We start from the raw sequence: 21,994 nt of genomic DNA, 5'->3' as shown, positions 1-21,994 counted from the left end.
CTCCCCAACATCTTTATGTTTATTCATAAATTCTAAAAACCTGTGAGATAAGCAAGCCTTGATATTCATAAAATTCTGAACTTGTGGAATACCAGAGCTAAAATTAAACACACCTAAATATGGCCTAGATATCCTGCTTAACTCATAAAAACAGAGTTCTACATTTTGGAGGAAAAGATTTGCTTAACTTTTGTTGTGTTATGATTTTAGACATTAATCTACATCTGTCAAAAATCAAATCCAGACCTACATATTGACTATCTAAAATTTCTATTCAATATTCAAGGACTCTTGTCTTCTCCTTTAAATTTCTAAATAAATTACAATTCAAATTATTGATTTTTTCCAAAGATCAAGAGAAGCAAAAATGGCAAAAAAAAAAAAAAATTCTATCTTAATCCAAAACAGAACAAAATAAATTATAAGAAAATCCAAAGAAAGCCAAAAAGATTACCAGGTCCTAATTTGAAATAGTTCATGCACAGTCCTTCCCCCATACATAAAACCAGACATCATGGTTATCAACTCACTTAACTAATCCTGCTCATACTTTTTTAATATCCATTAATATATTGTATTGAATTAATATAATTCACTTGCTTGATTAACTTTTTGCTCCTTTTTTTTTTTTTTCCTTTTTTTTGGCTATTCAAAAATATTTATTTCCCTGACACGTTCACAAACATATTTTAAAAGACATACTGGTTTTTAAGGTGATTTCCTATAGTTTCCTTGCACACACATCCTATCTGTGTTTGTCAGTTCTGGTATCAAATAAGCATTAAGAATCAAGCTCTACAATTAATATTTCTTCTCAGTTTTCACCAACTTCAGGACTACACCTTTAAAACAGAGAAGAGACATTATACAGTGCTTTTATGCACAACAATACTGAGGGCATGAATCATAAAAAAGAGCCACTGCAAAATGCAATAAGCTCAGATGCAGGTTTTTTCTCTTTGGTGTTATTTAGATGCCTTTGAGATCCATACATGCGAGCTTATTAGTGAAAAGGTACTGTAAGAAATAACAATGAGGAAAGCTGTATCCTACATATCTTCTTTCTCAGAAATTATTTACTGGGGATAACAATGTTGAACTCTTTTCTGTGTTGACAATTTAAAGCAACCTTATTGTGACAAAATGAAGAAGCAGATGATGTTGCCCCCCTGACTGCTCAGTGGATACATGAGCTACAGACTAAGTCACTCTCCCGTTGTATGTTGGTTGAATGCGCATTTCCTACCTCCTAAGTGAATGCTCTCTCAAGAGCATCACTCTCTTGAAAAAAAAAAAAAAGAGAGAAAGCAGATCTGTTTTATGTGGGATCATTAAATATTCATCAGGTCAAAAAAGGGTGAAAGAAGAAAAACTACAAAGACTCTGGTAGTTAAAACATAAGGAGGGGGTATTCAAAAAAAGGAAAGCATTAAAGCTGCATCTGCAGCATCTTGTGTGAGTTTTCTACTTACCTCACTGCAAAATGAAAAACATGTAACCTCTCCTCCAGTCACATTTTGCATGGGATGTAACTCTGAACTCTGAAAATGTCACTGACTGGCTTCCGAAAGAGAATTAGGTATATCTACTTTATGATTTCTGACAGTGCTTAGGCATTAATTGGCTCCTAGCTGCTCAGCAGTGTAAAGTTCAGATGCTTTTATGCGCAAGCAGATTGGGGACAGACTTAGATGACATTTTAGGTACCCATGGAAAAAAAACCCCATGCAATCTTACTTTTTTACAGTTTCAGGGAGGTGCTAATATATTTCATGCGTACTCAGACAATTAAATGCATGTGGATGTCTAACCCTCCATGGCATTCCCTCATTTATTATAGTAGTGCTGAATTTGATTTGTGTCTGATCTGATTGGGCTCCAGAGACATTGCTAGAAGTACCTGTCCAAATTTCGAGGACACCTTGACTCATATTTATAATGTAGGTCAGCAAATGTTAGGTGTCTACAGGTTAAGAAATTCTCAGTATACCTTGAGGAAATTAGTGGTAGAGCTCAAGCTGTTAAAAGATATTTGGGAGTCTAGAGACTGACTAGGGTTTTAAAAACCATTTATATGCCCTACACTTACTCATATCAAGGAAAAAATAAATACCCACAAGATGCTTGTAAACTCTGAGTGTGAAGCTACCTTTAAAAATCTGTCCTGAGAATGTGCTGATGAAAAGCTTCCATGAACAAGACCTTACTAAAGAGCCTAAAATCTCTGCTGTTGATAAGAGCAGTACTGACATGATGCATGCTGTGTCCACAAGACAACACTCAAATTACAGAACACATTTGCCATGTGAGGAGTGCAGCCTCATGGAGTCCTTAATATAGGCAGTCTGGGCAACAGCAGCCCTGGAACTGAACAATCAGGACATTCCTGCGGGGTAGCTGATGAGTTAGTGTCCCAAAGTCTCTTGTACTATGCTGCCATAAAAACTGTCCCATCATCACTGTTACTGTCCCCTTGTGCTCACCAAAGTAAATTGATCAAGGTGGCTAAAATATAAAGCATCCAGATTGCAGTATAGGTATTACTGACCTGCCACAATATCATCTCTACAGTAAATCAGTAGGATGTGCTGGTGCAGTTCTTATCCCTTATCTTTCCTTTAAATCAGCCGTTCAAAGATCTCTTATTGCTGTGCAGTGGCCTGAAGAGAGAATTCCTTCTTTACAGCTTGCCAGTTCAATTACTAGCTTCATATGGATTTTGGAATTTAATGCTAGAATTTGCTTTGCTTATTTTTTACAAAGAAAAGCTGATTTAGGAATCGATTATCCAACATTTTATGTTGCAGCAATTCCTACTACAACAGTGTCTGAATCTGAGTTGTGTGAAATAAAAACAGCTGTTTACATTTGTTCACTTACTGCCCATCTCTACACAAATGTTAAGAATCCCCTGCTTATTCCCTCTCCAGTATTGCAAACAAAACTATCAAAAACAGTGGTTTATTATATCATAGTAAATCTATTTTTACTACTCAACCAGGGTAAGATTTTGCCCCCCTCCCCCCCCCCCCCACACTACAACTGTATGATGTTTGGAAGACTCACAAAGGATTAATTGAAAATCACATGGAAGAATGATGAAAGAATCCCAGGACTATCAAGTATCTGTTGAAAACTGTGAAAACTGTGGGAAAGGATATGGTTTGTGTTCAAACATAAGGTGATATGGCCTGAAAACAGCAAGAAGTTGATGAATTTGGACCTACTGAACCAAAGAAGTATCAAGTAGGGCTGATAATTTGAGCATCCGTGTCTGTATCATCTCTTGCAAGACCATAAATTGTAGGCTTGAGCACTTGAACCTGCCCTTCAGGCATCTTTCTCATCTGAATTCTCTCAAGGCTGTTGAAAATATTGATTACTGCTTCCTTATCGCTAAAAGGACAGCAAAAGTAACGGGGCCTGAGAGGCAAACTGTAAAAGTGATCGAGACATGAAAAGTTTTCCACATAGAACTTTAAAGATTTAATCTGTTTAATTTAGAAAAGAGACAAAAAGATGTGGCATGATAGAGATGTGTTCAGTAGGGACCAAAGCTAAATCATCTGTTCCTATACACCTTTTATCTTTAAGACTAAAAGGGGAAAATGTTAAAAGTAGGAAAAGAAAATGTTTTGTAGAATGACATGAGCAATTTAGGCAATGTATAGCCAATGCACCTAACAAAATGTGGACTAGAAAAATATTTGACATATATGTGAACCCAAACAACAATCCTTTTTAAGAAATAGAGAAGCGGTACATTATGCTTGGGTAAAACTTAGTCCCAAATAGGCTGTGACATTATAATCTGCCTAAATGTGAGTTTAACCTTTTCCCAGACTCTAGTTCTGGATATTTACAGAGACAAGAGGATAGATAGGTTTCTAAGATGATGCTTCTACAAAATGAGAATCTTAGCTACATAATTATCTTATGTTTCAGATAAGTTGGGATACTCCTTTAAATCAGAACAAATGATAAAACTGATGCTTGCTGAACTAACAGCAGTAAACACAGATGGAAGATGAAAAATATTTTTGAGGAGATAATCTCCAGATGTAGGCTTCTTGACAAGACTTTATTGGATTGTCTTTTAGGATTCGTATTATACTTTACCATTTAAAATATCTTTTCCCAAAGCAAGTTGTGGATGGTTAGCTGAAATTACGCCTCTGAGAGTACCAGCAGCAATATTCTCCATCAATCCTGGTGCAGAATGGTATGTCAGGTAATCCTTCAGTTGGAGGTCCTCTTGCCTACTCCTTGCTGTTTCCTTGTTCCCTCAAGACTGCTCCATAGGAACACTGATACCTTGACTGCTTATGCATGAACACCCTTCAAGCTTTTTATGAAGATAAAAGAACAGTCCTGAAGTTTTGTTAACAGCAATAATAGCTGTCTCTTTAGCAGTGTCAACCTAAATTGAGTCCAAGGCAGCATTAAAGGTGTTGATTTCTCTCCAGTAGCTCTTGAAGTGAAAGCTGAACAGTCTATAAAGATTTTCCTCTTCCTCTGCTGTCATTCTTTACTTTCACACCTGCCTAAAGTCAACTCCACTTCTATTTCCAGCCTTTGCCTCTCTAATCCTCAATGATCTCACATTTACTGCTGGCTTCTGCACAAAAGGTGCTCAGACATAACTGGCAAGTAAGGATGTCTAGACAGTGAAATTCTACTGTGATATTTCAGATAGTTTTTGGATTTTTACTTCATCCTTCATCATTCTAGGAAAAAAAAATGCACTCTAGGAAACATTAGTGGCACTGTAGAGTTTTTAGCAAAGAGAACAATTTGTTTCATTTCCATGGTCTTCTTCCTATCTAGTTATGACCTGTTTAGCTTGCAGGCTGACTAGCTTGTCTGGAAGGCATGACAACCTGTCTTGTCATCACCTATATGGAAGAGAAATCAGGGATCAGGCAAATGCACCATGTTCCAAGCTTCAGAAGGTGATGCCTTGCCTATGGGTTCCAAGCCAGCCAGTGCTTGGCTTGCCAGGGTGATATAAAGAATGCTGCTTTACTAATACAGGAGCCACCTGTTTAATTTTCCAGTCACCAGCTAAACTGGGGGATAACTCACTAGGCAGCCATCTGTTTTTTCACAAAAAGTTTTAAGAAACTTACATGCTTGCACCTTTCTGTTGTACAGAAACTTAGTGAAGTACCTCTTGTGGAAAGATTTTGATCAGGTCTATCAGGACCCTTGTTGAGAAAAAGCTGGGGGGATGCCAGATTCCTGTTCCCACAAGAGAAATTTTTTGTAAAGGTTCCCTGCTTAGGAAAAGCCTACATTGTGCAGGACAGATATTGGATTGGATTGCCCATCTATGCTGTTCCTTACCACAAACAAGGAGAGCTGTTAAGTACCTAGGACTCATTAAATCCAAGGCTGGCAGACAGATACACCTACTAATTGGCTGACATTCCATTTAAAGATACACTTGTATATGCTGTTCCTTAGACTGCAGATATTTTTAAACCTCTGGTTTATGTAGATTTTCTTTTCTTAAGGTATTATTTTTATCTGCAGTGTACTTGCTGTAGACTTTAAGTCTTATGGGATTCTCTAAACAGAGAATAATTTGTCCTTAACAGTATGTTTGTGATCAGTGATCCTTCTCTTAATTCTTGTTAAGCCAGATTCTCATGAACACTTTTCTTATCACTCCAGGCCTTCCTAGGATTACATCTAATTTGCCACACAGAGTTATTTCTGCACACAGAATTAAAGCCTTTAATCATATTTGGTTTAGTGACTCCCATTTGCTTAGTAATATTGAGACTATTTTGCAGTCTCTTTCGCCTTTCTCTGGGGTTGATGATGACTTGATTGATTCACACAATCCATCAATCACTGATTTCTTAGACTTCTTAAATTTCTTAGTAGAGAATATCAGTCATGTCTGCTTTTATTGTTTTGGTTTATGACAGAGTAAAACACAGGAATGGGTGACTAGAACACTAAATATTCACTCACTTTCCATGCAAAATATCCATTAACATCCATTTAAAATTTGGCTTGTTATTATTACCTGCAGTGTTTTTATGAGAAGATGGGTAGAACATGATTACTTGTCATAAATGAAGAGCTGCCTTGCACCAGTGAAACCTTGAACTTGTTTCTTTTCTGAAAAATTATAAATAGAACTGAGAGTATAAGAAAATACTTCAGCAGCTGAAAAACAACTTTAAATAAAAGTTATATTCATAGCCATGCAGGCAGTAGCTTGAAAAGCAGCTTTTATAAAACATATTTAATGTTTACAATTGTTCAGTGGCTGAGAACAGTAATACTTTTAAAATATGTTTAATGTTTAATACCACTTGGTGGCCCAAAAAACAGCTCTTACTGAAAAGATATTTAATGTTCAGAGTAATTATGTGGTAAGAAAAAGCAACTTCTTTTTAAATTTTATCATTTACAGCTGATCTGTGGCTACTAAAACAAGTATCAATACAACAGGTTTTATATTTACAGATATTACCTGCCTATATAAAAACAATTTCTACATTTTTCAATACTACACTTAAATATGTCAATTTCTTTCCTGCATCAAATGTAAAATTAACAAACAAAAACAAACAAACAAACGAACAAACAAACAAAAAAACAACCAAAAAACACATAATCCCAACAACTCTAATGAAGTATATCTTGAACCTAAAAGTGTTTATGAAAATAGCAAGACTGGACCAATAATTATTAATCTCCTCCTTATTTACGAAAAGAGCTAATAATCAATACCACTGAAACTACCAACAATATTTAGAATATATGTTTAGAACAAATACCCTAATTTTAATAATTAAGGCATTATTTGGCTACCTAAAAGAGGTTAGGTTGTATAAAATGATGCATATGATAAAATATATTATTTGATTTATGCTACTGAGCTGCAGTAAAGTCAGTGTGTGGATAGAAACATAGTGGTTTTAACTGCTGTGACCTGGGTTCTTAGCTTTGTCCACTTAGAGTTAAAAAAAATCACACAGTGAATCACAGAGCGGGTCAGGGTGGAATAGACCACAGTGGGCCATTTGGTCCAACCTCCCTACTCAAGCAAGGTCATTCTAGAGCACTTGGCACAGGATTATGTCCAGATGGTTCTTGGGTGAGGAAGACTCCACAACCTCTCTGGGTAATCTGTTCCAGTGCTCGGTCACCTGTGCATCCATTTCTGCCTGTTGCCTCTTGCCCTACCACCTGGCCCCAGCAAGAAGAGGCTGGCTCCATCCTCCTGACACACTGCTTACCAAAATTGGTCAGGTCTCTTCTCTGTCATCTCTTCTGAAGGCTGAGCAGCCTGAGCTCCCCCAGGGCTTCCTCATAAGAGAGATACTCCAGCCCCATAAATGCTCCATGTTACCCTCATTGGACCAGCTTCATGTCTCTGTAGAACTGAGGAGCTCAGAACTGGAGAGAGCACTCCACCTGCACCCAGGAACAGAAACACATCCCTCAATCTGCAGTTCCTAATGCACCCCAGGATGCCTTTGTCCTTCTTGGCCGAAAGGACACACTGCTGCCTCCTGGACAGCTTGTTGTCCACCAGGATGCCTAGGTCCTTCTCTGAGGAGCTGTTTACCAGCATGCCACCCCCAGTCTGTGCTGGTCCATGGGGTTATTCTTCCCCAGTGGCAGGACCCTGCATTTGCCTTAGTTGACTCTCAGGTAGTTCTTCTCTGTCCATCTGTATCTTTCCACCCTGCTGGGGTCCCTCTGAATGGCTGCACAGCCCTCTGGGGTATCAGACACTCCTCCCAGCTTTGTGCCCTCAGGGAGCTTACTGAGGAGGCACCTGCCCCTTCATCCAAGTCATTGGTGAGGAAGTACTGGACCCAGTATTGAATCTTGGGGGACACCACTAATGACAGCTCTCCAACTAGGACCTGTACCACTGATTATGATCCTCTGGGATCTGCCATTTGTCCCAATTCTCAATGCACTTCAATGTCCACTCATCTAATTCCCATCTCCTGCGTTTGCCTATAAGGGTATCATTAGAGATAGTGCCCAAAGTCTTGCTGAAATCATGGTAAAAAATATCCTGTGTAAGCTTAGATATATATGAGAAGTAAGAATCAAATGCTTTTAAATAGTTTCAGCACTAATGCTGACATTCTGGGACTTTAAGAACAGCTAGCAGAAAACAGCTATCCAGCGTCTCTTTCAACAACCAAAGCTTCTCAGTTTTGCTGAGAATTTTGCTGTTCACATGTTTGTATAGTCCTATCTCTGACAGTTTTCATTTTACATAGATTCTTCCACCCGACAGCATTTGCCAAATGTCTTATTTTCACTGACAATATCCAACAACCAGGGTGTAGGAAAGGAAACTCACAATATGGCAACAACCATTATCCTTTAACTATCAAGTCTTGATTTTCTGCACTATTTTCTCCCTCTCTTTTGATCTCTTTTTTTTTTTTTTTTTTTTTTTTTTTTTTATTTTTTCCCTGGCTCCCACTTGCCCCATAATTGAAGCTGCCTAGGTTGGCCAGTGATCCATCATAAAGAAACACTTTTGTTTCAAAAGCTTTAACCGGCTACTTGTAATATTCTCTCAGTATCTCAGTGTTAGGGTTTTTCATATTCTTTTTATTTTGTTTTACATTTTTTGCAATATTCTGTATAAAGGGAAAAACAGTCTTTGAGAAAAGGATAAGCAGCCCTAATTGTCCTTCTCTTCTGCTCCTCCCCTAAAACTCATTTTCCTACACAGTGGTAATAAAAGTTATTCTGATGATCAGTGCAGTAGATGCATTTTTTCAAAATTAAATGAAAAAGAGAATTAGAAAGACAAGAGCTTCAATTAAAAAAAAAAAAAAAAAATAGTTCTTAGTGGGAAACCACTGTACCGTCAATTGCGATGAGTTAACTGCCACCTGACCTGGCTCCAGGAAAGGGTATGGGAAAACAGTGATGGAACACGATTTTTCTGAAATGTGGACAAAATGTGTACACTGTAATAAAGCACCAGATTAGAGGACATGTGGACACAATCCTGTAAGGTCGTATGCAGTACAATTTTGTGAAGGGAAGTTGCTCTTTACAAAACCCATTAAAACTGTTGAGTGCATCATGAATATATGGTTCAAGATTACTAGTATAGTTAAGAGTATCTAAATTTCAAAAAAGCTTTCAGCAAGGTTACTGAGCAAAGACTTTTAAAAAAGAGGGGGGAAAAAAAGGAAATTTAAAACATGGCAGCTTTTCTTAAAATAATCCAAATAAAAAGAGATCTAAAACAGTAGGAATCAATTGCCAGTCTTTTTATATGAGAGAGGGGCTGCCACTGGCATCTTTCTTGGATCTGAACCCATAGGTTGCCAATAAAAGAGAATATATGAACAGGTGACAGCTTGACAAAATGAAAGCTTCGCTGGAAAGTGCTACAGGGGAATCTTAGCATAGCATGAAACTGAGAATACGGAACTTCACATGTAGAGACACAAAGAGGCATCAGAAAAAGTAACTTATCAGTACTTCCGTAGAGGTGGGTTGTAGCTCCATTGCCTATTAATTCTTGATCTTTGGATCACTGCAAAAAATCCTCCAAAGTTTTTCATCTCAATGATCAACAGCAGACGAAAAAAAGAAAATGATCAATGGGAATAATTCAACAAGGAAAATTGGATAAAAATAAAACATATTCAAAATGTTTGTATCTTGAATATGACATGCAACTCCCATCATTTTCTCTAAGGACTGGATAACACCAGAAAAAGACATGGAAACAAGGCTGGAGTTGGAAGGTCTGCAGACAGTCGCTGCAGACAAATTATGCTGTCCATGAGCATGCATAATGCCATTCAAAAGTACCTCTGGTCTCAATGGGTTACCAAAGTAATATCTTCTGCAACAGGCAAGGTAAGCTTTTGGAAGCCTTTAAAAATATATCACCAACAGCTATGAATCTATATCAAAGGCAGGATCATTCAGCATTTGCTCCAATGCCTTACAGTCCTTCCTTCCCCAGCCTCAGCTCACTGTAAGCTTCAAGCTAAACTCAGGCACACACTGCTAAGGTGAGCCAAACCAGAGTGCAGGTTATTACCCACCACTTCACCAAGTTAGTTTTCTAGATACTGTAATTCTTGCACATGAAACTACATAGATGGATATATTAAAAATATGTTATATTTGTGCATGTATATATATGCTCCATTGTCAATGTTCAAATATAAGCCAATACTTAATTAAAAGCCAACTAAGTATTCACTCCAGAAGGAAAACTGCCAGAAAATTTATAGACACTATTTTCACACTGACAGTACCATGGGAAGCAAATCCATAAAACTCTTCAGGTAGCTGCTTTGCACAACTGAGGAACACAGTATAAATAAACTGATATCCACTTTGTATCATCATTGACCATTTTAGTCTGCCATGGTGATCTGGAGTTTTTAGAGTCCCCTCTAATCAATAAAGAGGTAATGTAGTAGAAAAGTATGAAATGAAATTGTATAGGAAAAAACATATGGCATCTGTATATTATGGAATTGATGGGTTTAGCACAGCCCAAGCTGGTCTATGTGTAAGCATAGAGGAATAATGCAAAGACCTTAGGAAACAATTAGGAGACGGTGACAATGGAAAATTATAAATTTTCTGTTAAAATCAGCATATTCAGTGAAAGAAATGCTTATGGAAGTGAATGAATTCCTGTGCACATTTTTCTGTATAAATATTAAAAATATGATAATATCTTCCCTTGAATGTGTGCTTAATGCTGCTATGCCCCCATTCTCAGTCATCTGGACTGATAGCTTTAATAAGGGGATAACCTTGGTTTAAACTCAGCTATATTTGCTTGCTTGCGTCAACTATACTGCAACAGAAGCTGGCACAGCTGCCAGAAGCAACAACACAGTTGATTAAACTATACTTAAGGAAAACATATTTTGCTAATACAAACATACAAATGGGGATATTATGCCACTCTTTTCAGTTCTCATAGATAAATGCCCATTTCTGATTCATTCTACATTTTGGAATTTATATTAAATCAAGAAAATATTTTCAAATAAAAGTATTCATAAAATCATTTCAATATCATGAAAAACCAACCAAAGAAACAAAAGCAACAAGAACAAAACAAACCACAAATAAGACACCAACATTAGGAGTCCAGCTCTTAAGCATTTTTAAGTCTCTTACTAGGCATAAGATAGCAGCACAGCAATCTCTGTTCTTAAAATATTAGTTCTGTATCATAATCTGACTCCATCTGCCGCGTTTTTCTGCAGAGAATTTCAAAGTATTGTCCTTAAAAAAAAAAAAAAATCTTCCCTATAAAGTACTCTGCATCCCATTTATCATGTGAGAGATACGTCAACTCTGGAGGCACTGATATCCTTCCACTGCAGGGCAGAAGTTGTGCCCACTCCAAAACTATCAGAAACACTGGAAATCATAGATGGGTGCAGCAGCCTGCATGTTACAACAGTTGGTAACCCAAGGGGCTTTTCAAGAGAAGGTCTTTCTTGTTTATAGCTGTGATTGACTTTCCATCATACAAGAACAGATTACAGTGGATGTATAGAAAGAGCAAGGCTGGATGTCCATTCAAACTTTGGCATGAAATAGGTTTGCATCCTGGCTTTTAGTGGGTAAATGTGCTTCTTGCATTTTTTCTTCTGAGCATATGAAGGAATTTGGCTCCTGGTAAGGAAGGCACCTTAAAAGAGTAATAAAACTATCTCTTCAGGAAAAAAAAAAAAGATATTCAGTACCACTATTTTTTCATTGAGTGGTATTGATTAAAAGGAAAAAAAGAATCCAACAGTGGAGTACAGAAATTGGTGAAGAAAATTCAATCTGACCCTCAATGCAAATTTGAAGGGAAAAAGTAAACTTCCGCCTACAACATGCATGGAAAGTAACACAACCTCTAAGAAAATCTACTGTGATAAACATGGCTATGACAGGTATATTGAAGTAACACCTCTCTGCAGAAAAACAGATCTTGAGAATGAATTTTCAATTTTTGCATTTTTTCCATTAAAAAATTGCCAAGATCCATTTGATGTACAAATGCATTGTAGCACTGTTACTGCAACCCTGTTTCCAGAGATGTATGCTCTGGTATTATTTCAGCCTTCTCAGATTCAGCAACAGCAATTATTAGGAAGTCCAGAGACATTACAAAACTGAGAACCATGTAGCCATGACAATTTCTAAAAAGTACCATTGCTAACAATATTGCCAATTACCTTGGAATGAAGTATCAAACTGGGCAAACCTTTACATACAAATGTCATGAAACAATAAAGGACTGCAACACACTAGACATAAAAGCTTTTCATGTTCACATAAGAGGCTAGTCAGGGTGAAAAAATAGTGTTTCAGTGAATTTCCCACAACTTTCCAAGAAATATGTTCATGAGTGCAGTTTATAATCAATACTGTTGTAAAACTATAGTAAGTGAAATTTGGAACATTTGGTAATTAAAAAGTGGCAACTAGAAAATGAAAATGTTAAAAAAAAGTAGATGAGAGGAAAAGTTTATCTGGGTTTTTTCCTAAGCCAAGACAACCATATGCCGCACCAGCTGAAAAATCAAAGTGATTTTCAATGTCAGCCTCAGGCACTGGTAGGTCTAAGCATCTCTATAGGTGCAACTAAATGGTACTGAAGATTGAAAGGAGTAGTTTTAGATCCTCTGAGAAATTTGTGCTTGCATAAGGAATGAAAAACAGATAAGAGAGAACGAGACAATAACAAGAACTACATCAGAGAAGGCGCAATGTCCCAGCACACACACACAGAGGACAAGGCATTTCTGGATATTTTTGCTGCAGGATAACCTAACAGCGAAATTTCTTATCTGCTTTAGTAGCCACTAATTAAAGTTTAGGCCTCCTTTTAAGGAACTCTTTCCTTGCCTTGCCTTTCTGATTACTGTTCATCCATCTTTAATTTTTTTATAGAGGAAAAAATCCCAACTGTTATGAATAAGTTTTCTAGATATAGTCAATGTGACCGAATAAAAAAAACCCAAAAAGATCCATTTCGCCATGGCATCTACTTTTGTTTTTCTAAAGGAGAATAAATTGAAAAGCATTTCTTCTATAATTCCGTATGCATGACACACCATACTCAGTTGTATCTCATTTAGTCATGAAACTCTTCATCCATGTAAAAGCCATAATGTATGGCAGGCACACCTTGAAGAGAATTTCATATGAAGTAAAAGCTCTGTTAGCATTTAATCTTCTGCTGCACACACATATTTAAGAAAATAACCAAGAAAGATAGGGGTGAACAATAGAGTAAGGGAATTTTCGCAGACAATTCAATGCACACACTGTGTTTTGCTGTACAAACACCATCACTGATTTTCATTTTTTCTTTCTGATCAGGTTTTAAAAACAGTTTTGTAACCAACCATACATTCAACAGTGAGAAATGTTATTCTGAATTTGCCACAGACACAGGTGTCAAAATGTAACAAATGATTTTCATCTATACATAATACAACTGAAAATAATATTATTATGTATTGCATTGGGGGAAGCAAGAGTGCACCTACACTGTGTATCTACCGACAAACCCCTGTGGGTGACTATAGTGAATGCCTCTGTACACTTCTATAAGATTAATATGATCATCTCTGCATGTTTACTCACATCACATTATATCACATTTTATCACAATTTATCACATTCTACTAATCTTTATCACAAAATTTATATCATTGCCTTATTAATTTTATGTAGCAACCTGTGTAGGTATCTAGCCACCTCCCAGATTGACTTTAAAAATATCAACATCTGAGGTGCATAGCTGAAGGGGAACAGTATCCCTCCGATACTTGAAACTCAGAAAACTTTCAAAACTGTTAACAACTACCAGGAGTATTAAATGGCTGGTTCTGGCTTGTGAAATACTGGGAAAAGACAGTTTTTGAGAGAGAAGGGCAATGAGCTAGAACTAGCACTGGGAATTTAAAGGACTCCCAGCCCAGAACAAATTAATTTCTGGTGAATGCCATCTGGCAGCAGGATACAAGCCCTGTGCTTGTGTTGCAAACACACTGCTAAGGACCAGTTCAGAATCAGACATCAGGAAGAGGCCAGAAGGGCCTGGTTTAGCCTGTTCTCCTGCTCCAAATCTGGATCAATGCTCTTTATGTCATTTCTAGCAAATATCCATCGTGTTGGGAAAATTCTTCATGCAAAAATCTATTACAGTACTTCAGTATCATTACTGCAGTCCACCTTTGTTTGAAAAGAAAATGACTCTGTCCTCTGTACACCAGGTTTTCGAAAACTTACCATATTCACAAGCAAATTTTTTTCTTTTTTTTAAATTCAAGAATCTGATGCACTAAATTTTTTCTTGGAAATTAGGTTTTTGACAACATGAGCCACCCTTGCAGACTCTCATACTTGCATTGTGACCAAGGCAAGGGCAAATAACAGGATTTGAATAAAGATTGCCCTCTAATTAGGAGATCATGCAAATGCTGTAGGAGTTTAAGAGCCCCAAAGACAAAACCAGCTAAATGGCAAGATGCTTTACAGCAAAGAGGCAGTCTAATTTTGTACAGTAAACAGCAAATGTAAATTAGGGAGAGAAGGGAAATGCACCACATCATGTGGCATAACAGGTTTGGGGTTAGGGAGAGCCCCTGGACCCTACCATACCTTCCTTGAATACCCTTTTTTTAAACTCATCTTACCCTCAGAAACTTAACATCACAGCCACTCATATTGCAGGAAGATAAGTTTCTAAATAAGCAGAAAAAGCTAGAACAAAACTGTAATTTGTGCATACCTAGGCACAGAATATTAGAAACATTTCTAATAATAAGTGTTAGAAGTTTTTTTTTTGTTTGTTTGTTTGTTTTTTTCGTTTCATCCTTCTCTTTCTTTCCTCAGCAAGAAAAGTACATTGAGACAATTAAGTAATATGCAATTAGTTATCAAGCATTTACAGCTTCTTACTCACCCACTGGAGACATTTCTGGGACGCTGGCAACATAAGGCCCATCCAGAAATTTTGGCTCATTATCATTAATGTCCTGCACTTTGATGATGAACTCTGATTCAGGCTCTAGTGGTTTCTTGGTGTCAACATCCACGGCCTGAGCCCGGAGTGTGTAGAAAGGTTTTTCTTCTCGATCGAGGCTCTTTATGGCATGAATATCTCCTGTGGTCTCATCGATGGTGAAAACCGTGCCAGCACCATCTCCTGAAAGGGTGTATTTAACAGTGCCAACTCCTTTGTCCAAGTCAGAATGAAGCTTGGGAAGAAAAAGGAAAACAAAGAAAGGACAAAAACATTAATAGCATTTCAGCCAAAGGTTAGTCAGCAACGGGGTTTTTTTGTTTGGTTTTTTTTTCCCTTTTTTTTTTAATGTAATAAAAGACTTTGGAGGAACCAATTTCTTAAGTCCTTAACTGCCTCTTAGGGCATGGCAAAACTGTAGGTAGCATGTTATGTAAGACTTTTACCCCTACTAGTACAGCACAGGCTTTCTGCAGTTCAGTAACTAAAACTGCAATGAAGCATGGGTTCACATTTGTTATAAACTGAGTTTTAAGACCAAGGACATAAAATCACCCATAGCCACATCAAACAAATGTGAGATGGCATGAAAGAGTGTCAGAAGCTTTCACAGGCATTTGGTTTCCAGAATAGAAAAAGGGAAATATCTAATTATTTCAAGAGCAAGACCTTGATGGCATCTGAAACTCAAACTTGGTTTAAAAAAAAGAAAATATGCACCTCATGATTACAGTAAATGCTAAACAGAACTAAAAATTCTGCCTTTTGCACAAATATTTGATTAATTACTTTTGTCTTTTCTGAGATAATCACACTGCAGACTGCAAATCTAGGTGTTTCTTGCTCATTTTGAAAGACTACTGAACTAAATATTTTTTGCCTTAAATACCAATATATATATTTTCCAGGCTATTACTCTGATGAATCTCTAGTTAGAATTTTAAATAAAAAACAACAACAACAACAAAACTTTAATTCAACTTCTCAGATGTCTTTACCTGCTCCATACTCATCCTTTAAATACATTTAAATACATTTAAAAGTTTTGAAAAGTTACACAAGGTTACATCACTGATGCTGAAATAGTTTTTAAAATATTCATCCACTTTTCCCATCTAATGAGGACTAAAAAGATCTCCTATAATGGACACCAGTCAGAATGGAGTTTGCAAGAGTGAATTCCCTTAAGCTGAATTGTAAAGCGATTATGGATATAGACTTTATTTACATGATGTACTGCTCAAGGTGAAACACAATAGAGGAAACATGGGACATGAAAGGAGATTATGTATAAAATAAATTACTCAGAAACTAAATGGTTTTGGTAATGGGGCAAGAAGCTAAGCTACAGAAAAGGAGTTAAAGGCAATTACTAACATTTATAGCTATTGACTTGAAATTGAAAATAGGTCCTTGTGACTGTGGAAGAGGTCATGGTTTGTGGCACAGAGTGAACATAAACATAATCTCTTCTTTGTCTACTTTTTCATCTCATCATTCTTGCTCAGTGAATATACTAAATTCTCATCTTTTATCTAGCTGCCCCCCATATGTGATTTCAAATTATCTCGCCAGTCCAAACTAAAGCATTTTATTTCTAAGGTGCTAAATATTTCCTTGCTTGCAAAATGAAAAGATAATATAGTTTGAGATAATTAATGTCTATTTCTTCCTCATCGTTTTAATTTAAGTGGCTCAAAACTCCCTGCTGTTTCATTATATTCTGCTCAGCAAAAAACTTGGTATTTTCCTTCCATTATCATTTAAAGGCTTATAGATACACATCAAGAGAAAAAAAGGAATCAAAATGATGATGAGAAAGCTTGAAGGAAAAAATGTTGGAACATTTTAGAGGTAACCGGAAAATTGTTTTGGTAGTGTTCCTATATTACATAAAATTTGTTTGGGCTTCATTGTGAAGACTGCCTTACTCCTGGAAGTAAGAATATCACAGGACAAAATAATGCAGTTATGAAATGGGAATTTGTAAACAGGGAAGTGTGACAAGATTACTCCCATCTCCTGTCATTGGATTTGGCACTAAAGCTGAGATGGTTGAGTGTGTTTCTGATTGCCAGCTGTAGGGTTTATGTTCAACTAGTAACAAATCAGGCTGCATGTCTTATCTGAGCCATTGGATTATACTAGAGAGAATCAATTACTGTTGCTTTTCTAACTGGAAAAAAACCAGGAAAAGCAAGGGCTCCCCAGACAAAGGAAAACTGAAGTACAAGGACTAGACTAAACATAGTTTTTGTTTCCAAATGTATTGGAGAAAGAACAGTTTATAACTGGCAGGGGTAGCAATTCTAGTTATAGAAGTATTCACTGTGTTCACCATGACCTCTTCACAAGTATCACTCAGCTAGGACAACCTAGGAACCATTCCACCTATTTAAGCAGAGTTGCTATGCTCTGCATTAGCTGCGATGTATGACATTGTATTTATCCACCAAATCTTCTGATTTTGACATAGGCTTCCTAGATGGCATGGCTGGACAATGTGCAAATGCATGCTTATTTGTAATCCACGCTGAGCTGTGCAATCTGTGGGGCAATTCAACATTACACAGTGTCAAATTACTGCAGGGGGACAGCTGATTGATTAATCTAAAATAAACTGAATTCTCCAGCAATAAAAGAATGCAAAACTTTGATTCAGATGCAAGAATGAAGAGAAAGAAGCTAGCATTAGTGCACTTATAACACTAGGAAATAATTCTGACTTTCAATGCCTGAAATTTTCCAGAAAGCAGTTTAGGATAAAGAATGAGTGTTTCTACTCTGTCTTGATTTATGTGCTACAAGCTGTATTGCACTGGAAGAAAAGATTTTTTTTTTTTTTTTTTTGTGCTGAAAAACATACTGAATATTTGTGAAAGACTAGTTTTTCTGACTCTGTGTGCACAGCAGCTTTCGTTTGTATCAGATTTCTCCTTCTTGCTTGCATTTGTTTTCTAATTCTTGGTATTCCACTATTTCACCAAAATTAAAGGGCAAGAGAAAAAGTGCTCAGATATTACCTACTTCCCTCCCCACAATGTATTTACACTTCAAAATCACCTGAATTTACTGCAACAAGGTTGTACAAATGATTGTACTCACACAGGTTATCTTAATTTTATGTCTTCCCTATAAATCCTGAATATGAAAAGTGCAGAAGAGGCTCAGAAATGTGTGTGATTCATTTCTACCTTTACTGAAACCTGCACTTTTAGTCTCACTATGTAAGTAGCATAGCTTAGTGTCAGATCTTTGGACAAATGTGCCCCAAATATAAAACTAATATTTTTTTTGCAGCAAAAAAAAAACCCCTAACTTTTTGTTAGTGCAGAAAATAAAGAGTGTTTTCCCATAATGGCAGAAAAAGACATATAATTCCATAATTCTTGATAATGTGCACAAACAATAACACATGTGGCAAAGGAAATTACTGATTTAAAAAAAAAAAAAGTTATAAGATGGAGACTATTGTGAGATATATTGCATAAATCTGTAAAGAAATTGTGACAGTGTTTTTGAATCATAACCAGTACCAGATGCCAGACTGAGGCAGTCTGCAAGTCAATGTGATCTAGAAATCTGCTTCAGCCTGTAACAAGCTGAATGCTTGTTTGCTTCAGAGAGGATGAAAAAGTTGGTAACAACTCACTACTAGCACATCTGGGACAAATTATTTATTCAGTTCTTCTGACAGTTTCTAATAAGAAGTATGATTGTTTGTATTTTAGCAATAAATTAAGATCTTACTGTTTCAATAACTCTGTTATCAGTTCTGTGTCATTTCAAGAATGCATACACCTGCACAAATAATTTCAAACCACATGAAAGACCAGGAAATGCATTAGGCAATGCACTTCAAGAATGAGTCTATACTCCTAGGTAACTTGAGTGTTGCAGGAGCATGGATCAGATGCATTTGTTCCTCAGTATGCTATGGTGCTGATTTTATCTTCAATATCCTGTTCATCTGATCCTCAATTGTTCATCTTCCCTTCTTTCAATACTTTAATAATACTTCAATACTTTTATTAATACAAGCATTTTGAAAGTCAAATATTTATATTCACACACATAGGTAAAAAAAATAAGAAGCAAAACATAAAAAATTGCAAAATGGTCACTTTAAAATGAAGTAATCACTGAAACACCACAAATCATGCAAGAACAAGGGCTATGACATCTGCCAGAATGGCTATGAATTTCTCATCCTCATAAAAAAAAAAAAAAAGAAAGAAAAAAAAAAGTAGTGAATTTAAATGTCAAAGAATGCTAAAAATCCCTAAACTTATATATTTAGCCTATGATACACTGTGGGATTATAGGTCTTATTCCACTGCAAATTTCACAGGCTGAAAAAAACAAATCACTGTTCAGTTTATTTATCACTAGTAAATCAATTTACATGCTATATTTAAATATAACAGTGTATATCTAGACTGAAAAAAAATAATAAAAGTTCCACGCCATTAACCATTCCTTGCCTGCAGAACAGTATTAGTTATACATCCCACATTTGTATGTTTATATCATTTTTCTTTATGCATTATATTTTAGGATTTTACTCCATTATTTTTTCTTCCTGCATCTACTCCCAAGTATCATCATTCATTCTGTAGCCACCAGCCCATGTACTTTCTTGTAAGATGTGCAATGGAAACTATTTGAGAAACCAGAACATCCATTCAACTCCCATATTACCTAAGACTGAAAATACAGAATGATGTCCTGAACTGAGGAAAGCAAAAAAGGTCATTTTTATACATAGTTAACACAGACCATATCAGACTTATTTTGGCAGATCTTTAATGCAAAAGTGTGTGTTGAAACAAGGACACCCACTACATGGTGCAAATGAGACTGGAGACTTTCTGTTTGGAAGGGTACCCTTTTAAAATATAAATATTCTATAGATACTTTCTCTTGGCAAGAACTCTAAGGTCTACACAGATTGCATAGTGTCTTTTAAAAACTGATAATTAGAATCTAATGTACTGCTTTCACACAAATGTATTTATACCTTCCCTCTAAAAATACATAAACCTTGAAAAATTTCCTAAGATTCAAAGGAGTATGCCAGAGAATTTAATTCAGGACATGGAGAGATAAAAAAACCAAACCAAACCAAACCAAAAACTGTTTAATTGTTGCTAATCAAATAATTTTTTTTTTTTCTTTCTTCCCCTCTTCATTACACGCACACACTGCTGCAGAGGACATTTAGGGATGAGGTAAAATCTGCTCAAAACACAGTCAGTGTAAATGTTTCCTGATCCTAAAAGTTTGGATTACCTAGGGCATCTTCTAAATAATATTTTATCATGCATTAGTCAGGCAAGACTGCAGAGTAAAGCTCTTGTTGAGAGGAGTTAGGCTGCTGCAGCAAATTGGTTATATGAATGACAATAGGTATATGGACCAAATAAAATCACAGAATGAGAGAATCCTTTAGGTTAAAAAAGACCTTTAAGATAACTCAATCCAACTGCAAAATCATGAGGTAAAAGAAAGGTGATCAAAAGGAAAAAAGAATGATTTTTTAAAAGGTCGTTTGGAAAAGAAGAATTTTCAAAGATGAAAATTACTTGTAATAGCATGAGTTGCATTTTTTCTAGCTTTGTACAGGGCTTTTGTAAGAGATTCCCTTCTGTGAGAAGGCTTTCTAAGTACTATGAGAATTTCAAACAATAATTAAAAATGCCAATTAAAGGATGTATATATATATATATACATATATACATATATATATATACATATATATATATGTATATATATACCAAAAAAATATTATTTGAATTAGTAAGCAGTGTGTATATTATCATCATGATTAATTTTCTTTGTGTTGTGTTTCTCTTCCTTCTCTTTTGATGTTTAGCAAAATATCTGCTTCTAAGAATTGGAATTGACATTTTTCTGACTACTTTTTGTAAAAATAGCAATAGATAATGTGGTTCTGCATTTTGAAGTATCTTTCTGTACAGATAAGATTAGAATACAATCTTATCCAAAAGTAATTAAGTAAAAAATAATTTATACTCCTTCTTTAGTGATTCTTGTTTCACAAATAAAGCTGAATTTTATTTAAATTAAAATACTTATTTTCCAATTAAATAAAACATTATCTCCTTCTGTCATGGGGATTTATTCTAAGCACACTAAGTCAGAACAGACTTTTTCAATAATGAGTATGGTTGTCAAGTAGCAAGATGATGGCAAATGAGTCATTAGAGAGGAATAGAAACAGTACCTGACCTCGTCAGTTCAGATAAATCTTCATCTCTACCAACATCGTGCACTTGAGGGGTTGGGGATTGTTATTTTTCTAATTCTTCTCTGCTTTATATATTTGTTGCATTATGTGAAATTTAATAGCACTTCTAAAATCACAGTGAAAAAACTCCCAACATTCCTTTTATAGAATGACATATATGTTAAAATCCTGGCCAAAGAAAAATGTTATGCACTTAGTAAAACATTGAAAGAATTAAAATTTCTCAGTAATGTCTTAATATAATTTAATTATACAAGAAATTATACATGTAAGTTACAAGTTGCATAAATTTCTGATGATTATTTCTGCATCACCACTTCAGGTGGAGCTGATGCATATAGAAATGCAGTGTTGTGGTCCACCCTCTTCAACTTTAATGCAACAATCAATATTAGAAGTAACTTTTAAAATTAAATTGTTCTTACTGATCTCTTATAACTCCATGTTGCAATGTGCTCTGTGCACATATGTTGATAGGTTTTATTTCACAGTTATGTTGAATGTTGAGTGAAATTTTCTCCAGAAGGTTGACAGCTGATGTGAACTTCAATCTGTTGAGGTCTCTGGGTATAGCCATTGTCAAGTAGCAACATAACTGCAGGTTCCAATTACAAATTCCAGTATTGGCTGTCAAACAGCAATAGGAGACAAAATTTGAGGAAATGTATCAACTTCCAATTTCTTCTTTATCCAGTGCAATC

At 35.9% G+C, this 21,994-nt stretch overlaps 1 protein-coding gene across 1 annotated transcript in view; it reads right to left on the bottom strand.

The window, feature by feature from the left end:
- The window catches only part of CDH12 (cadherin 12), a 526,003-nt gene that overhangs the window by 106,248 nt on the left and 397,761 nt on the right, over positions 1–21,994 (bottom strand). The window contains exon 4 of the mRNA XM_079302853.1: positions 14,963–15,257. Within this exon, the coding sequence (XP_079158979.1) occupies positions 14,963–15,257 (295 nt within the window). The remainder of the gene's footprint in view (positions 1–14,962; positions 15,258–21,994) is intronic.

The sequence above is a fragment of the Erithacus rubecula genome (assembly GCF_903797595.1).
Source record: "Erithacus rubecula genome assembly, chromosome: 3".
Taxonomy (NCBI): Eukaryota; Metazoa; Chordata; class Aves; order Passeriformes; family Muscicapidae; genus Erithacus; species Erithacus rubecula.
The sequence above is the reverse complement of the archived record's forward strand: the minus strand, read 5'-3'. Positions and strand labels throughout refer to the sequence as shown.